Source organism: Sebastes umbrosus, chromosome 3 (assembly GCF_015220745.1).
Source record: "Sebastes umbrosus isolate fSebUmb1 chromosome 3, fSebUmb1.pri, whole genome shotgun sequence".
Taxonomy (NCBI): Eukaryota; Metazoa; Chordata; class Actinopteri; order Perciformes; family Sebastidae; genus Sebastes; species Sebastes umbrosus.
The window spans coordinates 7,403,111-7,428,931 of record NC_051271.1 but is presented as its reverse complement, the minus strand read 5'-3'; the positions used below and the strand labels follow the sequence as shown (position 1 = coordinate 7,428,931).

At 40.6% G+C, this 25,821-nt stretch overlaps 1 protein-coding gene across 2 annotated transcripts in view; it reads right to left on the bottom strand.

Annotated features, from left to right (window-relative positions):
- LOC119484859 (myosin-10-like) overlaps window positions 1-25,821 on the bottom strand; it is a 73,709-nt gene that overhangs the window by 9,662 nt on the left and 38,226 nt on the right. Inside the window, exons 9-37 of one of the 2 annotated variants that reach the window (XM_037764008.1) lie at window positions 23,826-23,918; window positions 22,851-22,914; window positions 22,431-22,529; window positions 21,310-21,453; window positions 20,411-20,506; window positions 19,412-19,530; window positions 17,990-18,142; window positions 17,606-17,779; window positions 17,228-17,401; window positions 14,791-14,905; window positions 14,476-14,538; window positions 12,289-12,482; window positions 12,014-12,135; window positions 11,854-11,923; window positions 11,081-11,241; window positions 10,563-10,671; window positions 9,073-9,204; window positions 8,620-8,826; window positions 7,998-8,135; window positions 7,652-7,775; window positions 6,721-6,892; window positions 3,543-3,755; window positions 2,949-3,093; window positions 2,550-2,756; window positions 2,266-2,370; window positions 1,711-1,863; window positions 940-1,188; window positions 633-845; window positions 163-375 (exon numbers count right to left, since the gene is read on the bottom strand). In XM_037764008.1, coding sequence (XP_037619936.1) covers window positions 163-375; window positions 633-845; window positions 940-1,188; window positions 1,711-1,863; window positions 2,266-2,370; window positions 2,550-2,756; window positions 2,949-3,093; window positions 3,543-3,755; window positions 6,721-6,892; window positions 7,652-7,775; window positions 7,998-8,135; window positions 8,620-8,826; window positions 9,073-9,204; window positions 10,563-10,671; window positions 11,081-11,241; window positions 11,854-11,923; window positions 12,014-12,135; window positions 12,289-12,482; window positions 14,476-14,538; window positions 14,791-14,905; window positions 17,228-17,401; window positions 17,606-17,779; window positions 17,990-18,142; window positions 19,412-19,530; window positions 20,411-20,506; window positions 21,310-21,453; window positions 22,431-22,529; window positions 22,851-22,914; window positions 23,826-23,918 — 4,221 coding nt within the window. The remainder of the gene's footprint in view (window positions 1-162; window positions 376-632; window positions 846-939; window positions 1,189-1,710; window positions 1,864-2,265; window positions 2,371-2,549; window positions 2,757-2,948; window positions 3,094-3,542; window positions 3,756-6,720; window positions 6,893-7,651; window positions 7,776-7,997; window positions 8,136-8,619; window positions 8,827-9,072; window positions 9,205-10,562; window positions 10,672-11,080; window positions 11,242-11,853; window positions 11,924-12,013; window positions 12,136-12,288; window positions 12,483-14,475; window positions 14,539-14,790; window positions 14,906-17,227; window positions 17,402-17,605; window positions 17,780-17,989; window positions 18,143-19,411; window positions 19,531-20,410; window positions 20,507-21,309; window positions 21,454-22,430; window positions 22,530-22,850; window positions 22,915-23,825; window positions 23,919-25,821) is intronic. The other variant, XM_037764007.1, reaches the window with a different exon arrangement.

The following is a 25,821-nucleotide window of genomic DNA, read 5'->3' as shown; positions in this document are numbered from 1 at the left end:
AAAACAACACGACATGTCAGACTAAACAAATGTTTCAGCACAAAATGTTAAAGAAAATGTGTATAATGTATGAGCAGAATTTTTCAGATCAAAGTTTCGTATTTCAAGAAAAATATAAGACGTGTGGAGCAAATTCATGATCATCTGTGTTTCCCTGTGTACCTGTTTGACAAGCGACCTCTTCTTCTCCTCTCCCTGCTCATCTCGGGCCTGCAGGTCTCGGTCAAACTGGGCCTTCATGGCCTGCATGTTGACCTCCAGACGCAGTTTGGCGTCCTCTGTGGCCTGAAGCTCGTCCTCCAGCTCCTCCAGCTGAGTTCTCATCTCCTCCACCTGTTGCTCCAGCGTTCGCTTGGACTTCTCCAGTTCGTGGACCTGTACGCAGCATCGGGAGAAACAATAACGTCAGCGAAACAGGCTGGACGAAGCCAGATCAAACACCCTCAGAAAACCCTTTGTGGATTTCCAGAAAGAAGAATACTTTTTGAGATTTTAGTTATTTGTACTTAACATTAAAACTATCCTGGCTGATCAGACTGTACTCGAATACTAAAAATCAGCATCATCATTTCTTCACTCAAAGATTTCATTTGCATTCAACAGTGTCATTTAAGAGGTCAAAGGTCACTCACATTCTTCCCCACGTCATCCTTGGAGCTCATCAGGTCCTCCATTTCAGCGCGGAGCTGCTTGTTAAACCGCTCCAGTTCCTCCTTGGCCTCCAAGGCCTCCTCCAGAGCTCTGGCCATAGACAGAGCCTTGGTGTCCTTCTCTCTGGCCTCGGCCTCCGCGCGGTCACGCTCCTCAGCGTAACGAGCTGAGATGGTTTTCTCTTCGGCGAGCAGCTAGTGTAGACAAACAAACAACTGGCCTTCAATACACTGACATACATCTGACCTCAATCCATCATTTCGGAGGCATTTTGGCGGTCCAGTGTACCTGGTCAAACTTCTTTTGTTTTTTTTCAAGGTTTGAGACGATCTGTCTCTGGTGGTCCAGGTCCACCATCAGGTCGTCCAGCTCCTGCTGCAGTCGGTTCTTGGTCTTCTCCATCTTGTCCATGGCCATGGTCTTCTCCTCCAGACGCTGATTGGTCAGCTCCACGTCCTTCTGGAGCTTCCTCTTCACCTCCTCCAGGCCCTCCATCGACCCCACGTCCTCCTCCAGCTTCTTCTTTGTCTCAAACAGCTACAGGGAGGCCAGTTTTTAAATCAGTGAATACATAAAGGTAATACAACATTTGAACAGGTTGCTTTCTTGTCGTCATTGTGGCCTTTAGTGTCACAGTGGCGAAATGAGCAGTGGCGCTATGTGCAAAGTCGGCAGTAAGACAACTGAAAAGATGAGGTGAATTAGAATATAATGAGTTGTGTGATTTGTCCTTCTACCAGCAGAAGTTTATCTGTAAAATTTGCAGTTCCCTACTGAGATCCATCCGCCTCCACACTTCATGTGGTCTTTAATTTGTTGCAAGCTCTCACTGTTTTGCCAGCTGTGAACACCTGCCGTTGATGTGCAGAGCAGCATGCGGACAGCTGTAAACAGCTGTAAACTTTGGCCTGGCCCTTCTCTTGGCACTCAGTGGCGTATCAGTGGTACCTGAAAGGTGTGCCTGCCTCATATGCTTGTGTGTGTCAGACCTTCAGATGTGTACAGTATGTGTACGAATATCTACGTATATGTGCTGTACATGTTTATGAACGAATGTACCTGAGAGTGCACCGTCTGCAGCTGTTTCTCCATGTTGCGTCGTGCCTCCTCATCCTCCTCCTGCTGCTCCAGCAAGGTGTTCTTATCCACCTCCAGCTGGCGGATTTGGCCGCTCAGGTTCAGCTTCTGACGCGTCTCCTCCTGCCGCAACTCCTACACGCCAAGACAGGAAAAGACAAGCAGGGAGACGTATCTGTTAATCCTGGTATGATTAGTATAAGAGGTACCCGTTATGTACTAATTAGTAAACACATTTTTAAATACATAAAGATTCAGGTAAGGTGCATTTTCACACACGCTGTATGCTGTTGTTGAAATATCACCATAAAAAACCTTTAGACTGTGTCGATTTGCTTTGTATGACACTGTTGACGTTATTCTAACAGCCTTCTTGATTTCATTGTGTACATCAGAAACAACCCTAACATCCTACTATTTGGACTTCAGACTAAATTATGGTGACAAATATTTGACACCTTTGTAACTTTTAAAGTGATTCCAGATCAAGTTTCCTGTCGCTTTAAACTTGGCTGATGTTGATGCTGTCTTTCGTACCTCTGAGTCTTGCAGTTTGCTGTTGAGTTTGTCGACTTCCTTGGCCAGTTTGAGTCCCTTCTTCTCGGCCTCCTCCAGCAAAGCGGACGCATTGTCCAGCTCCGTCTAACAAAAGACACGTGGGGTTTATGAGGAAAGCACAATAAATGAGTCCAATGTGTGCCATGAATATTCCCTCTAAAAAATGTGTTGAGTAATCTGGGGCTATGTCCCTTCATTTCATAGCAAAGCTGCTCCAAATCGTTGCTTCTCTTACGTCTAGAACTGTCTGTGGGTGTATTTACCTGGAGTTTGTGTGAGCGTTCGGCCAGCTCTCCTTTGGCCTTCTCTACCTCGGTGGCCCTGGACATAAACTCCTGCAGCTGGGCCTCCAGTTTCTTCCTCTTATATTCGGACTCTGTCTTGGTCTGCTGCAGACTCTTTACATCACAGGCCAACTCTTTGTTGTCACTCTCCAGACTCTGCTTGTTCTTCTCCAGGTTGGCCTTGAACTGCGCAGAGCAAACAAAAAAATAAAAAAAATGTTTTTATGGTTTTATGTTCATAGCCATAGTATCTGAATTGTTGCTGGGATCCTCTCTGTTAATTGACAGTTTAATTACACTGTCTGTCTTCATATCATACATCTGATGTAGGTTGATGTGTACAAGCCCTGCGAGTGTAACCAGGTACGACCGACTCACCCTCTTGGCCTGTTCCAGCTGTTCGGACAGTTCTTCCAGCGAAGTGGCGTGCCTCTGTCTCACTTCCTGGATCTGGGCCTCGTGGTTTTTGGTCTCCTCGTCTATGGCCTTCTTCAGCTCTGCCACCTCTTGCTCTCGCTTGGACCTGCAGTTCAGACACAAGAGAGAGGGTTAAGAGGAGAGGACGCCTTCTCAGATACAAAACACATCTTAACATGCAGGATTTATTGTTGCGGTCATCCTAATAAAACACATTATATTGTAGGAGGTAACTTTGATGTTTGAAAAACTGTTTAGAGGTTGGAACCACTGAAATAAATTCTATGCATGTTTGTAGAGAATAGCAAACACTGCTTATATTAGTGACCGCTTGTGATCTCACTTCCCCGCTTTATATGCAAATAAACACGTAGTAGACACATGGCTAATACGGCAGATGTTGCAATGTAATATGAATCACTTGAGGCAATTTAACAGATTTTGAATAGCTGCCTCTGTAGTCAGAAAAGATACTCCCAACACCTGTAAACAGACTTTGATAAAAGTGGAAAATCAGCCTTTATCATCATTGATAAACCAGCTTTAAATAATCACCGGAGCTCCTGCTGGGCAGCAGTGGTATCCAGCGTGTCCTCCAGCTCCGTCTTCAGGGCCTCGAGCTCCTCACTCAGGTCCCTCTTCAGTTTTTCAGCTTTACTTCGACACATCTTCTCCGACTCCAGGTCCTCCTGAAGCTCAGCAAGGTGGGCCTGCAGCTCCCGAACCTGCTTCAAGGCGTTGTTCTTCTGGACGGTCTCCTCATCGCTCCTGGTTGGAGACACACAAAAGATCAGTTTTTCAGAGTAGACCCTTGTCTTACAACGTAGTCTTCCTCGTAATGAAGACCGAGAACACATCTCTTTAGCTTAGACCTTCAGCTGAGGATCTGAATTTCTTCTACAACAATTCCAACTTGTATTGTCTGTCTAAAGTAGTGATATGTACATTAAATGAAAGGCAAGTCAGTGATGTCATTTTTTAAACTGAAATGAGTCCACCAGTGCACACATGGTGGCAGTGTGGTGAACCGTTTACAGCTGAAGCTGTCCACATAACACGTACGGGTGATCACTGTGAAGATGAGCATGATAATGAGACTGTTGATCTGTTTGCTGCTGAAAGTGAAGCCAAGTCAAATTCATGCTGGCTGCAACAGTCCTGTAACATTCCTCTCTTGTGAAGACACCCACTGATTAAACACACTGAATGTAATAATAATGATTCAGTTTCATAATTAACACAATGCCACAGCGCTGATTAAAGGCTCTAATGACTCCAATATAAAAGTAATTCACCATTTTACAAAAAAACAAAACAACCACAATACAATTGTTCCCGGAATAGCTGCTGAATTCAAAATGAGGCACATCAAGTTTAATGAAAGCTTAATTATCTGCAGCTGTGACTAAACTGATGATTTCTGCGTGTGAAATTAGTCGGACAGGCGCTAACCAACGACCGCTGTAGTCTGGAGTATTGGCCTGCTGGAAGGAGGAAACTGCTGAGAAGTGGACATTAAAATACTCTGAGCCGACCTTCAGAGCAACGACCTCCACAGCTGTTTCATCTGCATGCAGTCTTGTGACGGATACAAATTATTCAATATGACTGCAAACGTGTCGCTCAGAATATTTTTCCAACTGTGTGGAAAATCAGGATAAACGGAGGAGTGAGGCTAGATTAACAGAATATGTTGTTGCAGTGATAGAGTGGTAAGACGCAGGTCTAATAAAGCTGCCAACGGTTTTCACAATCAGCACAAAAATCTTCTGACGGTAAAAAAAACAGGTTTGTTACAGTTTGTCTCAATCGCTTTGGCCCATTTTTCGAAACAGTCTTTCTCTAAACAACTCTATTGCATGTTTGCGAACGGTACTAACTCACCAAAACACTTCATTCATGCTTCAAAATCTCGTTATTGTGTCAGTAAATTGACCACCAAAATGAAAAGTTGTTTTGTCATCGTGTGAGCCGTACTGGTCAAAATGTCTAGATGTTTTATCACCACAGCACTCAAACCTGGAAATGTCTCTTATATACAAAGCTGTGTTTGTTTAGCTTTTTTTGTTTCCACAGACTACTTACTGTATTATACAAGAACGTAAGTTTTGTCTCGCTGAATGCTGTTGTTTATCACACTAAGCTTTTTAGATTCGCATTCCAACAGCAGGTCAAATACTCTACAATACTGTAATAGTTACACAGGATGTGCATATTTGTATACATTAAATATATTTGTGTAGCAATGCATAACATGTACTGTAAACAGAAAATTCACTTTTGATCCTTCATATAAAGTCATATACTGTGAACAGAAATTTTGCCATAAAATGACATCTATGCCAAAAAACAACAACAACAACCCTGCAATAATGAAAAAACCTGCAGTAGTTCAGTAGTTCAGTTCCTCGTCATAGATATTTATGGAATATACATGAATATCTAACAGATTTTGATAATTGAATGGATCATTTTGCATGTGACGGCTCAAACGATGAATGAATATTTAGAAGTTGTGAAGAGGACGACAACTTCACTGAGAATCAACTCATCAGTTTTGATCAGCCAGACGTGTTCAAGTGGTTACTGTACTGACTCTTTTGTACATGTGCCAAAACACGTGAAATTTGCTTGAATGAATGATAAATTCTAATCGGTTGTGAACAACTAACTAATTGTTTCGAGATTTGAATTTATTGTTTGAAAAAAAAATATTCTCTTTAAATAATTGAGCCAAAGCGAATGAGTAAAACGGTAATAGTTTCTCCTCCACTGTTAAACGACAGCCTGATTTAGCCCAGCTCTTGTTTATTGCTTCATGTGGAAAACTACTGCAAAGCCCAGGACAGAGAGCATCAATCAACATCAATTTGCCTGTAATCAGACACGGCTGCCTCCAAGATGAAAGGTCTCAGACAGCGTCGCTGACGGAAAACGCTGCAGCTGGGAGCTGAAGAAGGAAAGTAAGAGAGGGACTGAGTAGAGACTGAGGTGAGTGAAAGATAGCGGTGTGCTGAAACACCAACAGCAGCAGCTGAAGAGGACGTTAGCTGCTTTAAGTCAGAGTTGACTCTGTGTTCGTTTGTGTCTATTTTAGGTCTTCCTATTGACTTGGAGTGCAGTTGTCATGGAAATAGGATGAACTGCACTAGTGAGAGGATGTGTGTGAAGTTGTGCATTACATACTGAAAATGAGCAATACCGCCAACAGTGGTATTTAACCACACCAGTTTAGGTTTGTAGTGATGTGACTTCAGAGGAGTTTGCCCAGTAGTGGCTGTAAAAATACACTTTGATCCTTGATTCCATACAAAACAATTCATGTGCTTTCTTCAAAATCAGGTGTCAACAGTTGTTGAGCTGAGACGATATCTGTATGATTGTGACGTGCCAAACGCTTAGACAGTTATCTTTGGACTTCCAATCAATGAGCAATAACTTAAAGGATATAATCTCATGTGCTTTATTATATGCAAGAAGAAGAATTTATAGAGTGTTATAGTAAGAGTATTAAACTGGAATTTTAAGGAATATTTTTGGCTTAAAGTTAAGTGTTGTGATGAGAGTTTTAATGCACTGGGGTCATATGAGCCAATACTTTCCTTTATTCAATTCTGCTGAATTTTCTTTTATATCTTCGCTTGAATGTCCTGTATTTAGTTTGTCAGTGTTTTATATTCTGCAGAAGGTGTCTGAAGTCACATTTGATCGTTTTTTTGTGTCTATAACTGACCTGGCCAGAGCAGCCTGCAGCTCCTCCTCCTTCTTGCTCAGTTGGATCTTCAGCTCCTCTATCTGCGCCTGGAGCTCAACAATCTGGTCCTGCAGGTCCGTCGTCTCGGCATCCAGTTTGCGTTTGGCCTTCTCCAGCTCCTGCCGCGTTTTCTCCTCCTTCTTTAAACGCTCTGAAGGGAGGCACAATCACATGCCTCATAAACAAGATGCTAAATCAAACATTGACAATAATTACATAAATATTTAAAAAAATTAACTTGGTTTTAGTTGATCTCAGGAAGTAAATGAGTGAAGTCACAGGTTACAGAGGGGTCATAAGAGGTCACAGAAAGTGACAAACCACAAACACCTAATTGCTAACAACCTGACACAACTAACAGTAATCAGATTAGCTGCTTTGCTTAAATGCATGGTTGTATTTTCTTTTTTCAAACATTCCTAAATACCTTGGGGCTGCCCCTGTTAGTAGACTTATCGCTCGTTTTGGTCTTAGTCGACTAAGATTTCTTTAGTCGTCATTTTTTATGCTGAATGGCTTATTTCTAAGAAACTTATGAGCACATCTCTGATAAACACAAGATTTAAAATGGTGCTTTTGTGTGATTCTTTGTGGTGAAACTCAGTTTTACAGATCTATCGATTAAATCACCTAATCGATAAGTCGACAAAATCGTATGAGTGTTAGTAGACAAAATTTATTTGGCTGAGGCCAGCTCTAAAATGTATTCATATTTTTCAGCGTAGCCTGTTGTTGTTCATGTTTACACTGTACTTTCTTACATATAGGCTACTGTAACTTCTCACAGACAACTACCAAACCTGAATTAGTCTTTCAACAGATGTGACAGTGGCCATCCACCTATTCGTGCCTGTTCTAGTAAATGTTCCCTATTCTTAGAGCCAAAATGGAGACAGTAACAGTAGCTCACCCTCCAGGTCAACCATCATCATCTCCTGCTTGTTCTTGACCTTTCCGAGGTTCTTTGCTTTCTCCTCCTCCTCCGTCAGCTGGGAGGTCATCTCGCCGATTCTGTCCTCCAGAAGCTTTTTCTCCTGTTGGGTAAAATCAAAGCATGGGTTAGACTGGGAGCTTTAAGACACACAAATACTATATATGGAGGTGTAAAGGTCAAAATACACTTTTTTATTTTTTTATTACTATCTTAATATCTATCCCATCATATGCCTCATCCATCACCTTGTTATGTTTATATTTTACCTTTTCTGCTTTCTGGTTCTTGTTTGACCCATCATTTGCAGATCTAACCTTCTCACCTTGAGGAACTTGGAGTTGTGGTCCTCCAGCAGGAGAATGTCCTCCTCCATTTTCTTGATCTTCGCCTCGGCCGTCACTTTATCCAGCTGCAGCTTCTGTCTGGCAGCTTCCTCCTCATCGAGCTGCTCCTCCAGGTCCTGTGGAGAGGAAAACACACACATACGCACAGATAAAGTTTCATAACCAATCTAATGCCATGAGGTTAAAGTCTGAACGCTGAAGTTTATAAAATGATGGAAGTTTGACACGTGAAACTCTTTAATGCCCCTCAACACTTGGCTTAAAAATTGTAAAAATATTTCTCTACAACATTAAATATCGATGACTAAAAAAGCAACAATCTATGTAAAGAAAAAACATCTTAAAGTATTACTTAACACTTGAAAACTCAGTTAATCTGCCTCATCAGTGGGGTTTGATGAGATTCGTTAGACAAGGCCTCTTCAACCTCTACATAAATGACAAAAGGCCCTTTAAATGTTCAAATGAGGACAATCATGATAGCGTATAATGTTCTTGAAAGGCCGGTGCTAACAGCATGGATGTCAGCATATCAGAACAAGAGGAGAAGAAAGGTTTGTGTATGTAGAAGTTAAGTTTTAAATAGGTGAATATATAAACCTGTATGTGTGACTGCATCTTCTTCTTCTCATTCTGCAGGCTCTGGTTCCTCTCCTCCTCCTCCTCCACACGAGACTCCAGGTCATGAAGGATCTCCTCCAACTCTTGCTTCCTGGAAAGCAGACGAACTCTCATCTCTTCGGCCTCGGCAAAGAGCTCCGTCTCCGCGTGGAGTTGTTCTGCTAGAATATTCTTCTCCTCTACGAGCTGGAGAGAGGGAATAGTCATAAGAAATATATCCAGCCTTCTTTGATGCGATAGTGATTTCTTCAATTTTTATCAATAATTGATAGAAAACAGTAAATACAGTCGTTTCCTTACAAACACAGAATTAAAAGCATGTTACAATGAATTTTGAAATAATAAAGTTTCTGTGGACTTTATCAGGGCCACAATTATATCAGCTTGTACAAGGCAAAAATTTTTACTTTCCATAACAGAGGGCATGTTTACCTGTTGGTGTTTCCTCTCCATCTCCACGAGCTCATTCTCCACCTTGAGCTGTATCTCCTTCACCTTTACCAGCTCCTCATCTCTGGATTGCAGCTCCTCCTCCTGCCTGGTGACCTGCAGCAGTGGCTTCACCTGAGAGAGAGAGAGAGAGAGAGAGAGAGAGAGAGAGAGAGAGAGAGAGAGAGAGAGAGAAAAAAAAAATCAACCTCTATATAATTTCTGCAGAGTTCACTTAATTAAACTTAACACTTTTTAAGATATAGAATGTAATTTAATACCCTTTTCATGGTCATACTGGTGACAGAAAACCAGTAGGGACTACAATTATTTATATAAGGTATAATATGTTTCATTTGTCGGTGGGTGTTTGTAAACAGCATTCAAAGTTGGCCCCTTCTATAAATATAACGTTATATTCTGATTGTTTCACGGCTGTCGTATTATCCTCGTGTGAAATGAAAAATAGCAATATTCACAAAAAACTCTGAGAATCGCCTTCCACCGGCTTATAAATACTTATAAGTAGTTTCACTGTCTTTGTTGTAGCTGCTCTTCCCTTTCTTTGTAGTAGTTTCCATCATATTCCACCTAAATCTGCATAGCTTGTGACTTTGTAGTGCTCGCAATTTTCTCCATTGGGCATACCGTAGCAAAGACGGTGACAGGTCAACCTGCACTTGACCCACGTGTGCTCGGTTTGACAGCAAACACAGCGCCGTGATGACAGCCTTCCCTACTTTAGTCACAGCCGCTGGATAAAAGCCAGATTTTAAAAAAGTGTCTGTACTGCAGTGGTTTGACTTTTGAAAACTAGAGCCAGTGAAAATGTGGGACATCGTCTCAATATGTGGGACAAGAGATAAAAATGCTGTGCAGTCCCTCGTAAAGTGGGACACCTGGTCACCCTATTGTAGATTACAACAGCCTGCAAGCACATACAACAAATATATGTAACCAATGTTACTGTCTATGGCAGGCAAGAAAAAATATTCAAGATCTTTGTAAACTAAATTTAAGACTTTTAAATACCTTCTAAGGTTAGGGAACTGAATTCTATGTTGATACCCCGCTCTAATGAGCCCAGTGAAACCAAAAGAGATGAACTTGACAGTTTATTCTTGACCTTGGCAAGAAATCAACAGCAGTTGACAAAACAATCTCAAGATCCACTTATGCTCTGGAGGTTTTGACCGTATCACGCGGCCCTCATCAGCAGATGGAGTTTGCTTAGTTACCATAGAAATATAGATGTTCAAACTTTTCTTAAGCCAAAAAAAAAGGAAAAGTTTGAACATCTACATCCAGCTGAGTAAACTGATGGAGAGATTTTAGTATTCTCTATCGCCCGTTATGTTCATTACTGAGCCATTCAATTAGTAATTTCTGAAAACGCTCAGATGGTCAGGTGAAACAGAGAGCTGTGTATCATCTATGAGGCACATGTGAACTACTTTGTTGGCAGAGGTAACGTTAGCTGTCAGGGTTCTCACCTTGGTGAAGAGCCTCCACCACTGCCAGTGTCGCAGCTTCAAGTAGGCAGCACAGTTCCTCTGGAGGACCTTCAGGGCACTCAGCTGCTGCTGCTTCTTAGCAAAGGCCCTATGGGAAGAAATGGTACAATAACAGGCGACAAATCAATGTCTGGGTATAGAAGCTTTTTTTTAAGTAGCAGTGTTTTTGGAAGACCAAGGTTGGGATGCGTTTAGTGTACAGACGAGCTGTAAATGCACCAAACTTACAGTCTTATCCCACAAGCACTTCAGTATTTGTGTGTTTTTTTTTTTAATGGGTACTACTGGGAGGAGCTTCAAGCTTACATATGTGACTTGACATGACAGATGCATTTATACTTGACATACTTCCTGATCCTTTGTGTCTCAGACCACCTCTGGGTGTTTGAGTGTTTGCATCCCTGTCCTTAAATACATCTCTTGGGTATCCAAATGCAGATATATGTTCATTTGTAAGAGACATTTGAATAAAAATACAGAGAGATTGTGACACTCACTTGCGTGCCAAGTATCCACGGCAAACAGATTGGAAGTAGATGATGATGTCCGTGATCTTCAGATCTCTCTCCTCCTCCAGGTGAGCGAGAACACCAGTCCTGAAGAAGATCTTACTCTGACCGATACGGAACAGGTTGGGGTCCAGCTCCAGGGCTCGGATCTATAAAAAGGCACATCAAAAGTTTTTAAGAATTTACCTCTGTAGACAGGGTTACATTTTGTTTTAATGAATTCAAGACATGTCACTGGGAAATGCATTTTGCAGCAGGTTAGAGAGTGAATGAGAGAGAGGGAGCTGAGTGAGTGAAATAAAACATAATATTCAGATTTTTATGAGTTTCATGGCAGTTAAACTTTAAAGTAGCTCAGCAGATCACTGTGTAGACATGAGCTCTGGAGTTTCCAGTTTCCTTTCTCTAATCTGCATGTCTCCTTTTCATTCATTCCATCAAACTCAAACATCAGAGTCATGCGACAGTAAATACAAAGAAGAACAGGATGACTCTGTTTTGTTTCCTCATGTGGGAAAGTTGTGTTTCAAATGCTGCCGTCATTCTTTAACTCATCGGATGTGAAGGAAATGCAAAAGGGACTTTTAGTTGAGTTTAGTTCCTGAGGTTAGTTCCTCTGGTTCCATAGTTCCTGGAACTTTTTTGGTAAAAAAAAAAGGCTAATAGTCGGTCCCTAAAATTTAGTAGCTCAGCAGAATACATATTATGTTATTGTTTCCAGGGTTGTAGTTTTAAACTGAAATACAGAATAAAAGCCCTACCATTCTCTCACAGGCTTGTTTCCCATCCATGAATCCCTTGGGGATAGCGTTAGGCGTCAGGATCTCATATCTGTGAACAACAATAGAGAACATTAATATAAACTTTTGCTCTGAGTAAAATGGAGTTACAGAGTTCAAAAAGCTTCTTATTGTTTGTCACCTCTGTCTGAACTCCTGGAAGACGATGCGGTTGGGGAAGCCCTGTCTGCAGATGCGAATCCCCTCTAGGACTCCGTTACACCTCAGCTGGTCCAGAACCAGGTGAGGCTCCAGTTTACCAGCCTGAAGAAGAAACAAATACACCAATAAGACCAGAAGCAAGTATTTCTATCGTATAATCACTGCTCTACAAAAAAAAATCTTAGGTTTACAGATTAGCATTACTGGATTTCAATTCAATCCAGTAATCCAATCCAATTTAGATTCTTTATTTACTCTTTTTTCGTGGTTGGGGATGATGCAGCGGACAAAGTTGGGGTTGGTGTTCCTCAGTGTGGCCATGAGTTTGGTGAGCGACTCCTTGTAGAGCTGTCCCACCGTACGAAACATGCCCTTTTTCGTTTTGTAGGTGGCGCCAAACGCCGTCTCGTTCATGCCCGCCACCTGGTCCAGGCCAACGATACGGTCGACTGGTGGGGAGATGGAGAGAACTGGTTAGAGCGAGAAGACTTTATGGGGAGCAGAGAAAAACCAGCAGCAGCAACAAAGTGACATAATGTAGCTACATGAAGTGCAGATGGATGAAAAAGACATTACACACTACGGTCAAACAACGGCAGTCTAACAAAGTAGCATTCAAAGACTAGAGCTAGCACTAGCTTCTGCATGGAGACGGAGAGCGTAGCCTTTCTATTCCTAATGGTCTGCACACACAGGGCTCTATATGTTGCGTTACCTTGGAGAGAAGCACCATGATTTACTCACTAAGCATTGACAAAGTTTAATTGCAAGATTTGAAATGCTCTTCTCTGGTCGTAGGGGGTGAGACACGATGCTGGATGGCAGCTACATGAAAGCTTTTCAACATTTCACAGCTTATGACACAAAACCTGCATCAACATATCGCCGGTAAAATCATCTCTACTCAACATGTTAACATTTAAGAGGCTGCAAACACTGGATGCAAAAGTATTACAATTTATTACACGGCTTTGTTGAATACTTGATTCTGATTGGTCAATCACGGCGTTCTACGGTCTGTTATTTCTTTATAGCAGACCGTTGCTATGTAAAGCAGACCGTTGCTATGGGCGCAGTTCTAATGTTGAACTCTTGCGGACCATTTTTGTGTCAAATTATTGATTTCTTAATCAGTAAAAATGCCGCACCCCGACGCGGCATCGCTCTGTCTGGGTTTATTTCACAAAAATGACAGGCTCGCTTAAAAAAATAGGTCACCAGTATATAGTTTAATTTAAAAAAACGACTAAATAATTCCCTAAAACAGATGGGAAATGTAGTTTTTAGCTTCTTTTTTTTTAACATCACTCAGGCAGGAATACATTTTGTATTTTTTGGAGACTATTTTAGGCACTGATTTAGTGCTATAGTGTGTATTTACAGCAGCAGGACAGCGTATGTGGGTTGGAAAATAAACTACAGTGCCCATGTTCATGGTAATAAAGGAACATGTCAGTCAGTGCAACAGTGTGTCTCATTAATGTGTTTTGAATAGTTTTTAGACAACAATGAAGCTCGATGGCACAAAGGAGATAAATCAGGCTTTGGATACACAGATAATTATTGTTATATTCATTGCTGGTTTTGATCTTTTCATGGGAATTCTTAAGAATCAGAAGTAAATCTTTTTATAATCTGGTAGTAATGTCAGTAGACTTATTCTAAAAAAACTAAAAAGCTAAACAAAATGACACAGCACATGAGTTATGATTTAACACTCAATTAACTATACACTATGTCACTGATTACTGTCCAACCGACTCAATTAAAGTTGAAAGTATTTGATGCGTCACAGACCGCTGGAGTTTAAACTGAGCTGTCTGGACCCTCTGCACTGACGTCTGAGCTCAGAGCCAAAACAAATACCAACATCTGCTTCCAATTCCCCGCTACTGTGATCCTATCTAGGAAGGGAGGAAGGCGGGAAATTAATGTCATTAAATTTTTTTCTTCAGTCAAGCTTCAAATCCTTAATTTGCTCGTGGATGTATCACATCACAGAGGAGCTCTGAAGACGGCAAACAGCTGCACTAGATCCTGAACGCTTGCTTCGGGGCTACTGACCGTACAAAGATCACATGTCAGCCTACAAAAATACTGACACAAATTAAAGCGCACTAGTTGGACTAGAGGGAGCGGTTGACTATATTCTACTTTAAGGATGTAGGCACTACTACTTTTGGCTGAGACAAGGGAGCCATGCAGCCTGGAAGCAAATGGGAGCCACTGTAGCTATGACAGACACAGCACCGGCTGAAGCGTGACACATACAGCCAGATCTGGGCAAAAATATACACTTTCAAGAAGTTAACCTGCTTGGGAAGCGTTTATATTGAGCCTACCAAGCACCTTGAGCAGCTTGGTTTCACAACCCCCAAACTGTTCATTTACAGCTAATATTATTTTGGCCCAGGTCTGCTACAGCACGACCCAGTCATTCACCTGCCGGGTCATCCAGACTAGTGACATTGTCATAGAATGAAGCCATTTGAATGGTCTGAATCTCTACAACACAGAGAAAGAGACAGGGAGGGGAGGGGGATGTTAAATTGATTCTTAGAAATCATAAATGTATAGGCCTGGGTCAACAAGGCAGACAGCTGTTAGTAGGCTTTTAGTGAGAGACATATGCTTGTTAACTCAATAAGCAAACAGGTACACACGTAATGAATCTTAAAGGATGAGTTACTGAAATCGATTCCTTCTAGGTATCTAGAACCATTTCAAATGTTTAGAGATAAGAAGGTGGCAGCTTACCGTCTTTCCAGAGTTCAGCTATAAATTTGTCAGTCGACTGATGCAGGAGTGTGGCCACGTTGTCATTCAGAGGGTCCATGTTCTTCATTAGCCACTCATCCGCCTTATAGTCCACCTGGAACAATCAAGAGGTACAACTCAGAGATGAAGACAAAATGAATTAATACTTAATTATAGTCTCACTGATCTGACGGATTTTTTAAAGCAATAAAATTATAAACAATCCGATAACAATACACAGTTGTTGTTTTGTACATTAACAAACTAGGGCTGTCAAAGTTAACGTGATAATAACGTGATAAGGCAAATTAGTTTTAACGCCAAGTTCTTTAATGCATTAACACAACTTGCGATTTTTAAGGTTGTAGCGGGCTCAGTTTTAAAGCTAGAGTGAAGATGTTGGCATCATGAAACTAGAAAACGTAAGGAATCCATTAGTACCAACCATTTCACACTACCTTGTAAAAAGGCGGTTAAAGTAACGCTCCAAACTCACGCTAAATTTTGGTGAGGAAAACCTGGCGTGGCCACGAGTCTCCCCTTTACAGACATGCCCACTTTATGATAATCACATGCAGTTTTGGGGACACACTGACAGCTGTTGTTGCCTGTTAGACTTGAGTTTGCTCTGTTATGATTTGAGCATATTTTTTATATAATGAAAGATAGATATGTGACGTCTGTGTATCAATACGAAGGAAATATATAGATTTTTTCCCCACCCCTACTTTTTTCTGACTAGTTTTCTGACAGTTGAGGTTTGAAATATTCAGGCACGGTCTCACATGCGCTAATGCCAGTGAGTAACCGTTGCCTGCTGAGATGATATTTGGGCTAAAAAAGTTGAACTCCACGCGAATGCGAAGATTGTGAATTTGCTTCACACCCCGGGAAGCGAATCGTCTTTGCTTTCAAACAATGGAAGTGAACGAGTGACCAGTGTTAATTTCGCGCATGTGTGACCGTGCCTTGAAGCAGTGGTCAAATTCTGAATGCAGAAAATAGCAGCACTATATTTTTAAGGCCGTCAAAGTTAACATGATAATAACACTAAATTCTTCAACACATAAACGCAAAAATGTTTAGGTTGTAACGGGCTCAGTTTTAAAGCTACAGTGAAGAAAAATGTTTATTTATGTTATGTATTTACGTAAAAAACAATATTGTTCGATATATATCAAGATTACAAATATCAAATTGGTAACTTAAAAATCCAGAATTGGCTGGGGTCTAACTGGAGGTCTGTGGGGAGCACTAAACTATGAATTAGTGGGATGAACTGGAGGTCATTTAACAGAAGAAGAGGAAACATAAGGAGAAAGTATTAGCATTATGGTATCAGCTGTATTAGTCTTAACAGCTCTATCAACGTATAAACCTGTGTATAATAACTATAATAAGCGTATTGCGGCCTAGGATGCTAAAACATTCAATAAAAGCGGTCTCCTACATCCGACACATAATGGTGACCTACTTCAAATACTGACATATATACTGTACAGGCCACACTTTATTGTAGTGATTCAGACATGCACATGTGAGGTCATATTTTTTTTGTGCATACCCACGTTGACAACATTTACAATATTTGGCTTCGTGGCGCTCCAGACGTTCTTGCGGTTCAAATCTCTGAGTTTCTTGACTGATTGTGGTGTAAAATGACACAGTCCACATTATGAAAAGCAGATGTGCAACTCAGCAGGTCTCCCTGCAAGACTCAGCTCTATTGCATAACACCACTCATAACATCTAAATCCACTCCAATACAATGTCACATAAATCAAACCAGAACTCAGTATTTCCCTGAAATATCACCAGAGGAGAACCTTGCGTCATTGTTTTATCTGAGTGCAACTTTTCACTCGGTCAGGGAGGCAAAGAGATGTTTCGGAAAATATGAATGCAGACAGAAGTAAAGCAGCTGGTCCTACACAGAACAGAAGTACAATAAGAAGAAGCAGGTACATATATATCACATATATTTCTGAGCAATATGGAGGTAAAGCAGAACATTCATTTAGGGGAGGCGATTATTTTTTTTTTTTACCATTTTGAAATTGATTTTTTTAACAGAATCAATATAATTACTTCATTTGAGTCTATGCAGAGGTAGAAGGAAGTTACCGCTTTTATTGTTGTAGTCTGAGTAACGTATTTGTTCCGTATCCGTCACCAAAACAAACCGTAGCCGGCCGCAATTTTTTTGTTTGCTTCTTAGAAGAAAGCCTGATCTATGCTCTAAAAAACAGATCCATAAAATGAAAACTTTATCCTTCAGTAAACTGTTATTTCTAAGGAAAGACACAATTTATTTTTTCTTTTAAAACCCCACCAGGAGTGGATTTCCAGTTTGAAAAGAAACACACATCAACAGCGTATTTAAGCAGAGACAGACACATGCTGAGTGTGATTCTTCTCGAGATCAACACGAGTGTACCTTGCCAGCGTAGTGGAGGATGCAGAAATCAGCTTTGTCCTTGAGCTGGCGGGGTTTCTGGAACTTGGTGTGTGTGCCCTGCTCCTGGGACAGCTTGTCTACGAAGGTCTTGTCTGTGGCTTTGGGGAACCAGCACTCTTCATCTAGCAGAGCCAACACTCCTGGAGGGTTTGCCTGAAAGAATATCAACACAGGACAAAACTAAAGACTTCAGAGAGAGTGAACTGTAACTACACAAGCAAGAGAACAACTTCCTAGCGTTTGTTTGTGTTTATTAGACAGGAGTGTTGTGGTCATTGTTGTCATCACATATAATTTAAAAAATAAATAAAAAAGTTTCATTCATCTCATTGATAATAACGAATCATTCACACTGACCGGCCTCTCAATGAGGTCGATGCAGGGCTGCAGGTCGAGGCCGAAGTCGATGAAGCTCCACTCGATGCCCTCCCTCTGGTACTCCTCCTGCTCCAGGATGAACATGGTGTGGTTGAAGAGCTGCTGCAGCTTCTCGTTGGTGTAGTTGATGCACATCTGCTCAAATGAGTTCAACTGTAGTAGGAAAGAATTACAAGGAAGAACAATCATCTAGACTGGAAATGTGTGTAGATGACAAGAACTCAAAACCTCAAATGTAGATAGTTTATAGGACAACAGCAGCAACAAAAACAAACATAATCAGAAACTGTACAAAACAAAAACATTTCCTCTAGCCACAAATGGACAAATTGATTAAAAAACGTAAAAGATTTGAATCCAAACCTGGAAAATCTCAAAACCCGCAATGTCCAGGATGCCAATGAAGGAGGCACCCTGCCGTTTGGTTCGGTCCAGAGCTTTGTTAATGCGATGGACCAGCCAGCGGAACAGACGCTCATATGTTGCTTTACCTAAGGCCTCGACAGCAAAGTCAGCCTGCAGGGAGAGAAGAGAGGAGAGGAGAGGAAGAGAGGGAAAAGAATGGTGAGACAATATCAGGAGATACAGAGCTGACATGGCAGAGAGCGAGCACAGGAAGGTCGGGCTTGAGTCAGTATAATTCAGACAGATCCTCAATGGACAAATGGACTCATACATCTTGGCAAGACTGTATACCCTTAATGTTCCTCCTGCCTTCTGAGTCAGACTTGTATTAATATCTATAACAGTTGAGATAAAAGCTGTTTCCATTGAGCTGGAGCCGTAATGATCAGAAGCCTGCAAGAGTACTGCACTTTAAATGAATGATTCATAAACAGGAGACGTACTTTGGTTTCACAGAGGGTAAAACTAACCTTCCCTTGTGCGCAGTACAATATGAAACACCGCTCAAAAATGATCAGCAGTAAAATTGCTCTGCGCTGGATGTGCCATTGTTTTCCTACGGGGAGAGAGGTGTACTAGGCGGAAGCGCTACCCTTGGCATGACGCACCGCTCGAAAGTGCCACCGAGCGCTGCGCTCAAAGTATTTCAACTCTGACCTTGGTTGCAGCTGACCTTTCAAACGCAGCTGCAACTGTTGTTGTTGCCTGGAAACAGTGAATGGCGTTCCTTGCACACTTTTTGATGACATATTATACATGCGCTGCACTTTGCCTCTGCAAGGCTCTGTGCCCTACCTCGCGGTGAGTGACGAGCAAATTTCTTATCATGTGAAGGCAGCTCAAGACTTCAATGTTATAGCCATCAGTTTTTAAATTATTTTAACTCTAGAGTATGTATTGACTGCTTATTAATAATAAAATGATACCCATGGAGCTCAACCACTACTGTATGGAGAAGAAGCCAGTCAGAGGCTCGAATCAGAGCTATAGAGAATTCAAAACGCTTTGTTGTTGCAATTGGGAACAAAGCACGACGCCATAATTACAGATTTTAATCCAAAACTGACCCAGAATCTGAAAGATAAGATGCAGTCTGTGATACCAGTTAAAAAATATATTTTCTAACGCAGTTGCTATCATTGTACTGATGATTTAAATGGGAGAGTTTAAAAGCCTTTAATGAAACAGACTTTAACAACTGGTACCCTGGGTGCCATAAAGTAACTCCTCTAACTACACAACTCTATTACTCCATAATGAAATTAACTTGCACTGAAAAGACCTACTGCAGATGTATTGCTATGCGAAAGATTATTATTAGTGTTACTGAGGATATTAGCTAGAAACAAAAGAGGATATAAATGGTGTTAGTTAACTGACCTGCTCTTTAGTCTGCGCTTTCTGGACGTAGTCTCTTCCCACTTTGATCCTCGGCGACAGGATGGCTCTGGTAAACTCCATTACATTCAATCCCAGCAGATGACACAGCTTCTGAGCGGCTGGGAAACGGAGATGGAAAAAGCACACAACAGGGGAAAAATTGATTTAAATGAGAATAAAAGGAGGCCACAGTTGTGGATTTCAAACAGTATATTTGACCTACACGTGTATATTTAGTTGAAATAAAACTTTGAGGAAAAGTTATTGTTTTTTTTTTTAAGAGTGACATGATAGAGATGACGATCTTACCCACTATTATTGTGACACATTAGGTAATTTAATTAATATTAAATAGAAACTGAACATTCCTATTTACTAATTACTGATTAATATTAAGATTTATCACAAATCTTTCAAAGATGTTTTCTTATGAAGTGTAACGAGGAAAATGTCATATTTTACATGGCTGGAGATTGTGGAAAAGTAGGAAAAGTAGAAAAAGCTAAATCCGGTCTAGATCAGCCAAGTCTCACTACAAAAAAACCCACATCTGCTTCAGTCCTGGATTCTGCTCGTCGCATTTGGGAATATCTGGCCGAGCTGCATCACTGGCATTCGACTCATTCTCTCTCCCCGTCTCCCTCGTTTAAGTGCCAAATATGCAGTGCCACATGTGGAGGAACTGGAAGACTGTGCCCCATTTCCTTCAGGAGTAAATCCTCGTGATAATGTGGCTTAATGGCAGGTTGACAAGGCTCGGGGAGAGAAAGGACATAAATCACAAGCTCCTCTGTTCTGTGGATGAGGACGCAGTGTGAGGGAGGCAGGAAAAGGGGAGGAGAGGGGTTGAAGTATATACGGGAAGAGGAAAAGGAGGAGAATAATGTCTTGACCTGCGAGCTCCACGCTACGAGGTTATAAAGCAGATGTAAAGGGATTGCAGCATGTGTGTATGTGTGTGTGTGTGTGTGTGTGTGTGTGTGTGTGTGTGTTACCTACCAGTATTATCAGGCATAGAGGCTTGGTCAGAGTTCCTCTCCTTCTTAAAGGTAATGTTACCAAACTGAAGCACCGAGGACACAACCTTCAACATGCCTAAAGATATAAAGAGAATAAAAAATAATTTTAATATTGTGACTGTGAGACATCACTTTAGCATCACATGGACGTGTTTAAGCAGTGAAACTGACTGGTTTCATGGTCATGGAGGTATTAAAATGAGATCCATAATCAAATTTCACTGGAGATTATCAATTAAAACAACAAGCTCTAATCCTGAGTCCCTGTTTACATTGTTTTATTATTGTTTGGTGCATGCAAAATGTGTAGCAAAAATCATTTTGAGTATTTTATATCAAAATCCCTGTTTTATTGTCCCGTAAAATATTTTTGAAGACTCATCCTGCACTCATGAATTCATTAAATTCATCCAATGCATTGTGATTTGGGGTTACTAACGCTAACTCCACCCATCACATAAAATCATCCTGGACTGTTAACTTGTGGGTTGTACTGTAGTTGCTAGCAGAGTAATATCATAGGTGGAGGCACGTGTTTAGATATGTTGGCAAAAGACTTTGCTTACATTTCTAAGAGGATGGGTGGGGTCTAATATTTTTATTTCTCCCCCGTCCCTCGTGTGTGTAAAGGCCAACAATCCTCTACAGCTACATGTGTTCCGTTTTACCAAGTCATGAACGATGTGATCAAATCCCTTTTGAAATGCCACTCTGCCCACGTATTCTGTTCACTCTGAGATATGTCACATTACAGAAGCCAAAGATGCTCTAACATGCTGTCGTTTCACTGTGACTTCAAACTTCTCAAACCATAAAATCAGAGGGAACTTGATAAGTAATCTTCGTGTATGCTTTATGCTGGTGTTACGGTGAACATACCCAGAATCTCCTCATGGACGAAGCTCATGATGTGCATGGCCTCCATGGTCTCCTGGAAGTTGTCTTTGTCCTGCTGACCCGGGATTGGGATGTTACCGTTAGACAGGAAGCGGTAGTTGTTGAATCCTTCCAAAAGCAGGTCCGCTGTGGAGAGAAATGTGGTTAAAACATTTACAAGCATAGTTAAGATTAGGGTGGTACCAAATAGTTTGTTGACATTTAAATTCTAAATCAACATTTGAATGCTGCGCAGCTTCTTTTTTTTTTTTTTTGCACGTCTATTCATTCTGTTTAAGCCCGGTATTTCTGTGCAGTTGCAGATAAAGATCAGGCTACACTAATATTATTAGTATTATACTATTTGCAGAATTAGATTCCAGTGGTGGCTGCGTAGGATTGTTCCCGACTGCGTGATCCAAACATTTTCCATTACTGCAGAACGCTGTAAAGCCCCAAAAGACAGATGTAATCATTTCCAAAAATTCACAACTTGTTTTTATCTAAGGAAGTATTCTGCTTCAATCCATATTTGTTGGTGTTTAGCCTTTCAAAAACAACATTTAAAGTTTTTTATCATAAAAAAATGTTTGCCGCACACAAAGGACACAACTGTATTAACATGGCGGTCTAGCAGCAATCTCACAGCACCATAAATTACATTCACATTATCACAATAACACAACATTTATTTGGGGTGTAACACCATTAAAAAAGATTTACTCATTTAATCTGATGATTCACTTTATTCAAATTGAGGATTTTGTTCGAGGACTTTTTCAGGGTGATGATGTCATAAAATATAACGACAGACATTTGAAGCTTCATTTGAAAATCTCAATAGAAGCTTCTAATGTAAAATAATGACATTCGGTACAACCCTCGTTAAGATATGATTTATTTTTCTTTTTTAAAAGGTAAGGACTTTTGGACTAACTAAGGATGGGGTTTTAGTGAAATTGTTGACAATTCTTGGTAAGAATATGAATTGTAAAGTAATAATGTATACTGCCTAACATAACTTACATAGTTTTACATAGTTAAGCTGCAAACATCAGGTGTAAGTAATGACAGACAAAGAGAATAAGAAGTACTTAGATAGTATAAAAGCTCAGTCTACTTACATTTGAGGTGCTCTCCAGCTCCTGCCAGCAGCTGGTAGAAAATGTGGAAGGTGCGCTCATCTTTGGCTTGACGAATAGCTCTGGATTTCTCCAGTAAGTCTGACACAGAACGGTCAAAGAAAACATCTATTCGGTCAGTTTGACGTCAGTTCTTACATATGTGAGACACTTCCTAGTGTACAGGTCAAATTGGTTGACAATTCACAGGATCAAATATATTTTTATTTCAATAATAATCTTGTGTTTCAATATTGGAAACAAATCTCGATAGCAATCCATGTTGAACATGTCCTATTGGATTAATTTGTTTTTGTGTGTACTTCCAATAAACGCTCCTGGTTAGCCTCTTTGTAAACATCTCACCCACAGTGACTGATAACATGCTAATCAGTTCTGGTCAATTGTTTTAAAACAGGATACAGGTTTCAATATTGGCTCCAACAATGTATCCGGTGACATCAAAGTTGATCCGGATGAATTTCCCCTGCAGAGATGAACAAGAGATAAATGCTCAGGAAGTGCACAAGACAAGATATACAGAAATCAATCGCCAACATAATGACTCTGTTGTAACACAAACTGACGCCTCGTGGAGAGGAGCATCCCATAAGTTTGTTGTTTATAGAATAATGTACTAGGAAGCAACATGAATCCTCCATGAACATGAACACTGAGACAGATCATCTACAGAATAAATTATAACAAATACATTATATAATTTGTTTCATAGTACAAATGAATATCTTAATAATCAAACTGATTATGTTTACAACATAACTTTATTTTGACACACTGGACTCAAATCAGCACCAGTAAACTTTACTGTAAGTATTTTTGGATGCATTACATGACCGGTCTATGTGTCAATGTGTACTCTCTGAGCTGGCCAGAGCTCATGCAGAGAGAGTTTTATAAGGGTCCTTTTATGAGGCAACACGGTAAGTTACTAATTAGATAATAATGCCCCTTAAATTTGACAGATTAATTCACTAGAGTAATGCTTAAGCAGAGACTTTTCCTCCTGTGCGTCACTATTAAGAAGTCTGCTGAGTGGAGCTGCCTCCAGTCTGAAAGGACCCAGAGCATCAAAGGCACCGTTAATGACTAGCAGGCGCCTGCGTCCGGCTATATGACCTGTGTAACTGCTTACAGGAAAAGTAGGATGATTAAATTACTTTCAATCAGTTTTACGTCTGCTTAGTCTATAAAAAAAGAAAAAAAGAACTTTCTAGACGATACAAACACGTCATTTAAATCTGATTAAGGTGCCGAATTAAGATCAGCCCAGGTGGTGCTGTGATGGGTGGAGGCTGTTGCATAGGCTACAGAAGACTTTGTGAGACGCACATTAAAAATGCAGTCAGTCAACATGAATATCATCTTTTCTGTACTTACAAAACGTGACGAATTGTCATTTTTCACCGTCTTGGCATTCCCAAAAGCTTCAAGGATGGGGTTGGCTTGTAAAAGTTGACGTTCCAATTCACCCTGAAAAAAACGGGGGGACGTTACAGCAGGTCACCATGACGACCAACAAACAAAAATGATGAGAAATTAACTTTGAATCATTGATTTTCACTGACAACATGCAGACAAAGAGACAAGGACTGTGGAAATCTGAAGACTTGTCATGTGTTTTCTATAGACAGACCTCACATGCATTATCCCCGTGTAGGTAAACTGAACAAACAAAACCAGAGAGAAGATGATGACAGCAAGTGTGACAGTTATACTCCTAAAAATCCTTAATTGTAACAAGTTTACCTTTAAAAATAAATAAAAACTAGACCATCTTTATAATATTGAAGTATATAGTAGTAATATTGTAACAGCTTTGTGTTTATTTTGTGTGGTGGTGGTGGACAAGGTACTAAATACAGCGGTTCTTGTTTTTCTGGAGTTGTTCTGCAGTTGTCCTAAATGTCAAATGAGCTAAATGACAGTTTGGAGCCAAATTGTTTTCCTGAGTGTTAAAAGTTTTGCCAATCCCAAACTGAATTTAAAGTTTCTGAGGGAGCAGTGCGGAGCATCACAAAAAGCTTTTTACTAATAATAAAGTCACTTTGATCCAAATGAAGACCAGGCTGAAACAACGTGACCACACTATTTGAAAACAAGTATAAAGAGGTAACATCTTTATGTGATAGAAGATTCAAAGAAAAAAAACCTACTCCAGTCGGTAAAAGTGTGGACGAACAGTCATCATATCACTTCTCAATCATCAAAATAATTCTAAATGTTTTAGACAAAATCCTTGTTTGGAGACCAGTTAAATATTCGGAACAGTGTCGAAACAATTAATCGTTTGACAAAATAGTATTCGTTAACAATTCTGATAAACATGAAGTCATTTATCAAGAAAAAAGCCAAATATCCTCTGTTTGCACTTTATAAAATATTCAGTTTTGCTGCTTTTCTCTTTTTTATGACATTGTATATTAAATATATTTGGGTTCAAGATGACAAATGTAATTTGCAGAAGTCTTATTTTTTTAAGTTGATGGTGATTGAATGAACTTTCTAGGAAAATTTGGGCAAATCCAGACAGCCACTCTATCATGTCAGGACAAATGTGTCCACAGCACACAACAGAAACACGTTGGGGGATTTTCTCCGTCAGACTGGACACTTTCAGAGAGAAATAAATAAGCAACTCCAGCAGATGTTTGGACAGGTGGTGCGCTGTGTTTCCATCTAAGCCACGTTGTGGTCTTCGTCATGACCAGAGAATCTAAGATGGCCGAGAGAAAAACAATTTCTTCTGCAACGTTACTTCTCTTCTTGTGGCTGAGAGGAATATTTTCCCATTACGTCAAAAATAGCTGCACACGCTGAAGGTTTGAGGAGGCCATTTTCCACAAAAGGGACCACTGTGGGATGAGGAATCAGCATTGCACTCAGGATGTGAGACATGTAATGTGATCTTTGGCCCGGAGAGCATGATGGGCTGCTTTTAATTGAGTTTTTGAGCAGCTGGAATGAAGCAGGGCTGAACTGGATAAACCTGGTCCTTATCCAGCTATCAGAGCGGTGGCAGAGCCCACAGAGGGCAGAGGATTCAAACCAAAAGCCTTTGTGTCTGTATAAACACAGGCCTGTGGTGCAACTTGGTAGCTGAAATTGTTCATTGGCAGCCTCTACCCATCTGTGTGGTCTGCTGTACGCGCATAAAAACAAAGAGCAGATTACAAACACCGATGGGGGTCCAATTTAGCAGCATTAGAAGCTGACCCACATTCCTGTTGCAAAGTGAGTGTGTCAGGCATCTGACAGCCAACAGAGCTGAATCCTCCACTTGAGTTGGCCAATTGTTGTGTAGCTGTGATCAAATTTAAGTAACCTGAGACGCCTCAAAACTACTGAGAGACACGTTATCAGTCACTACAAATAC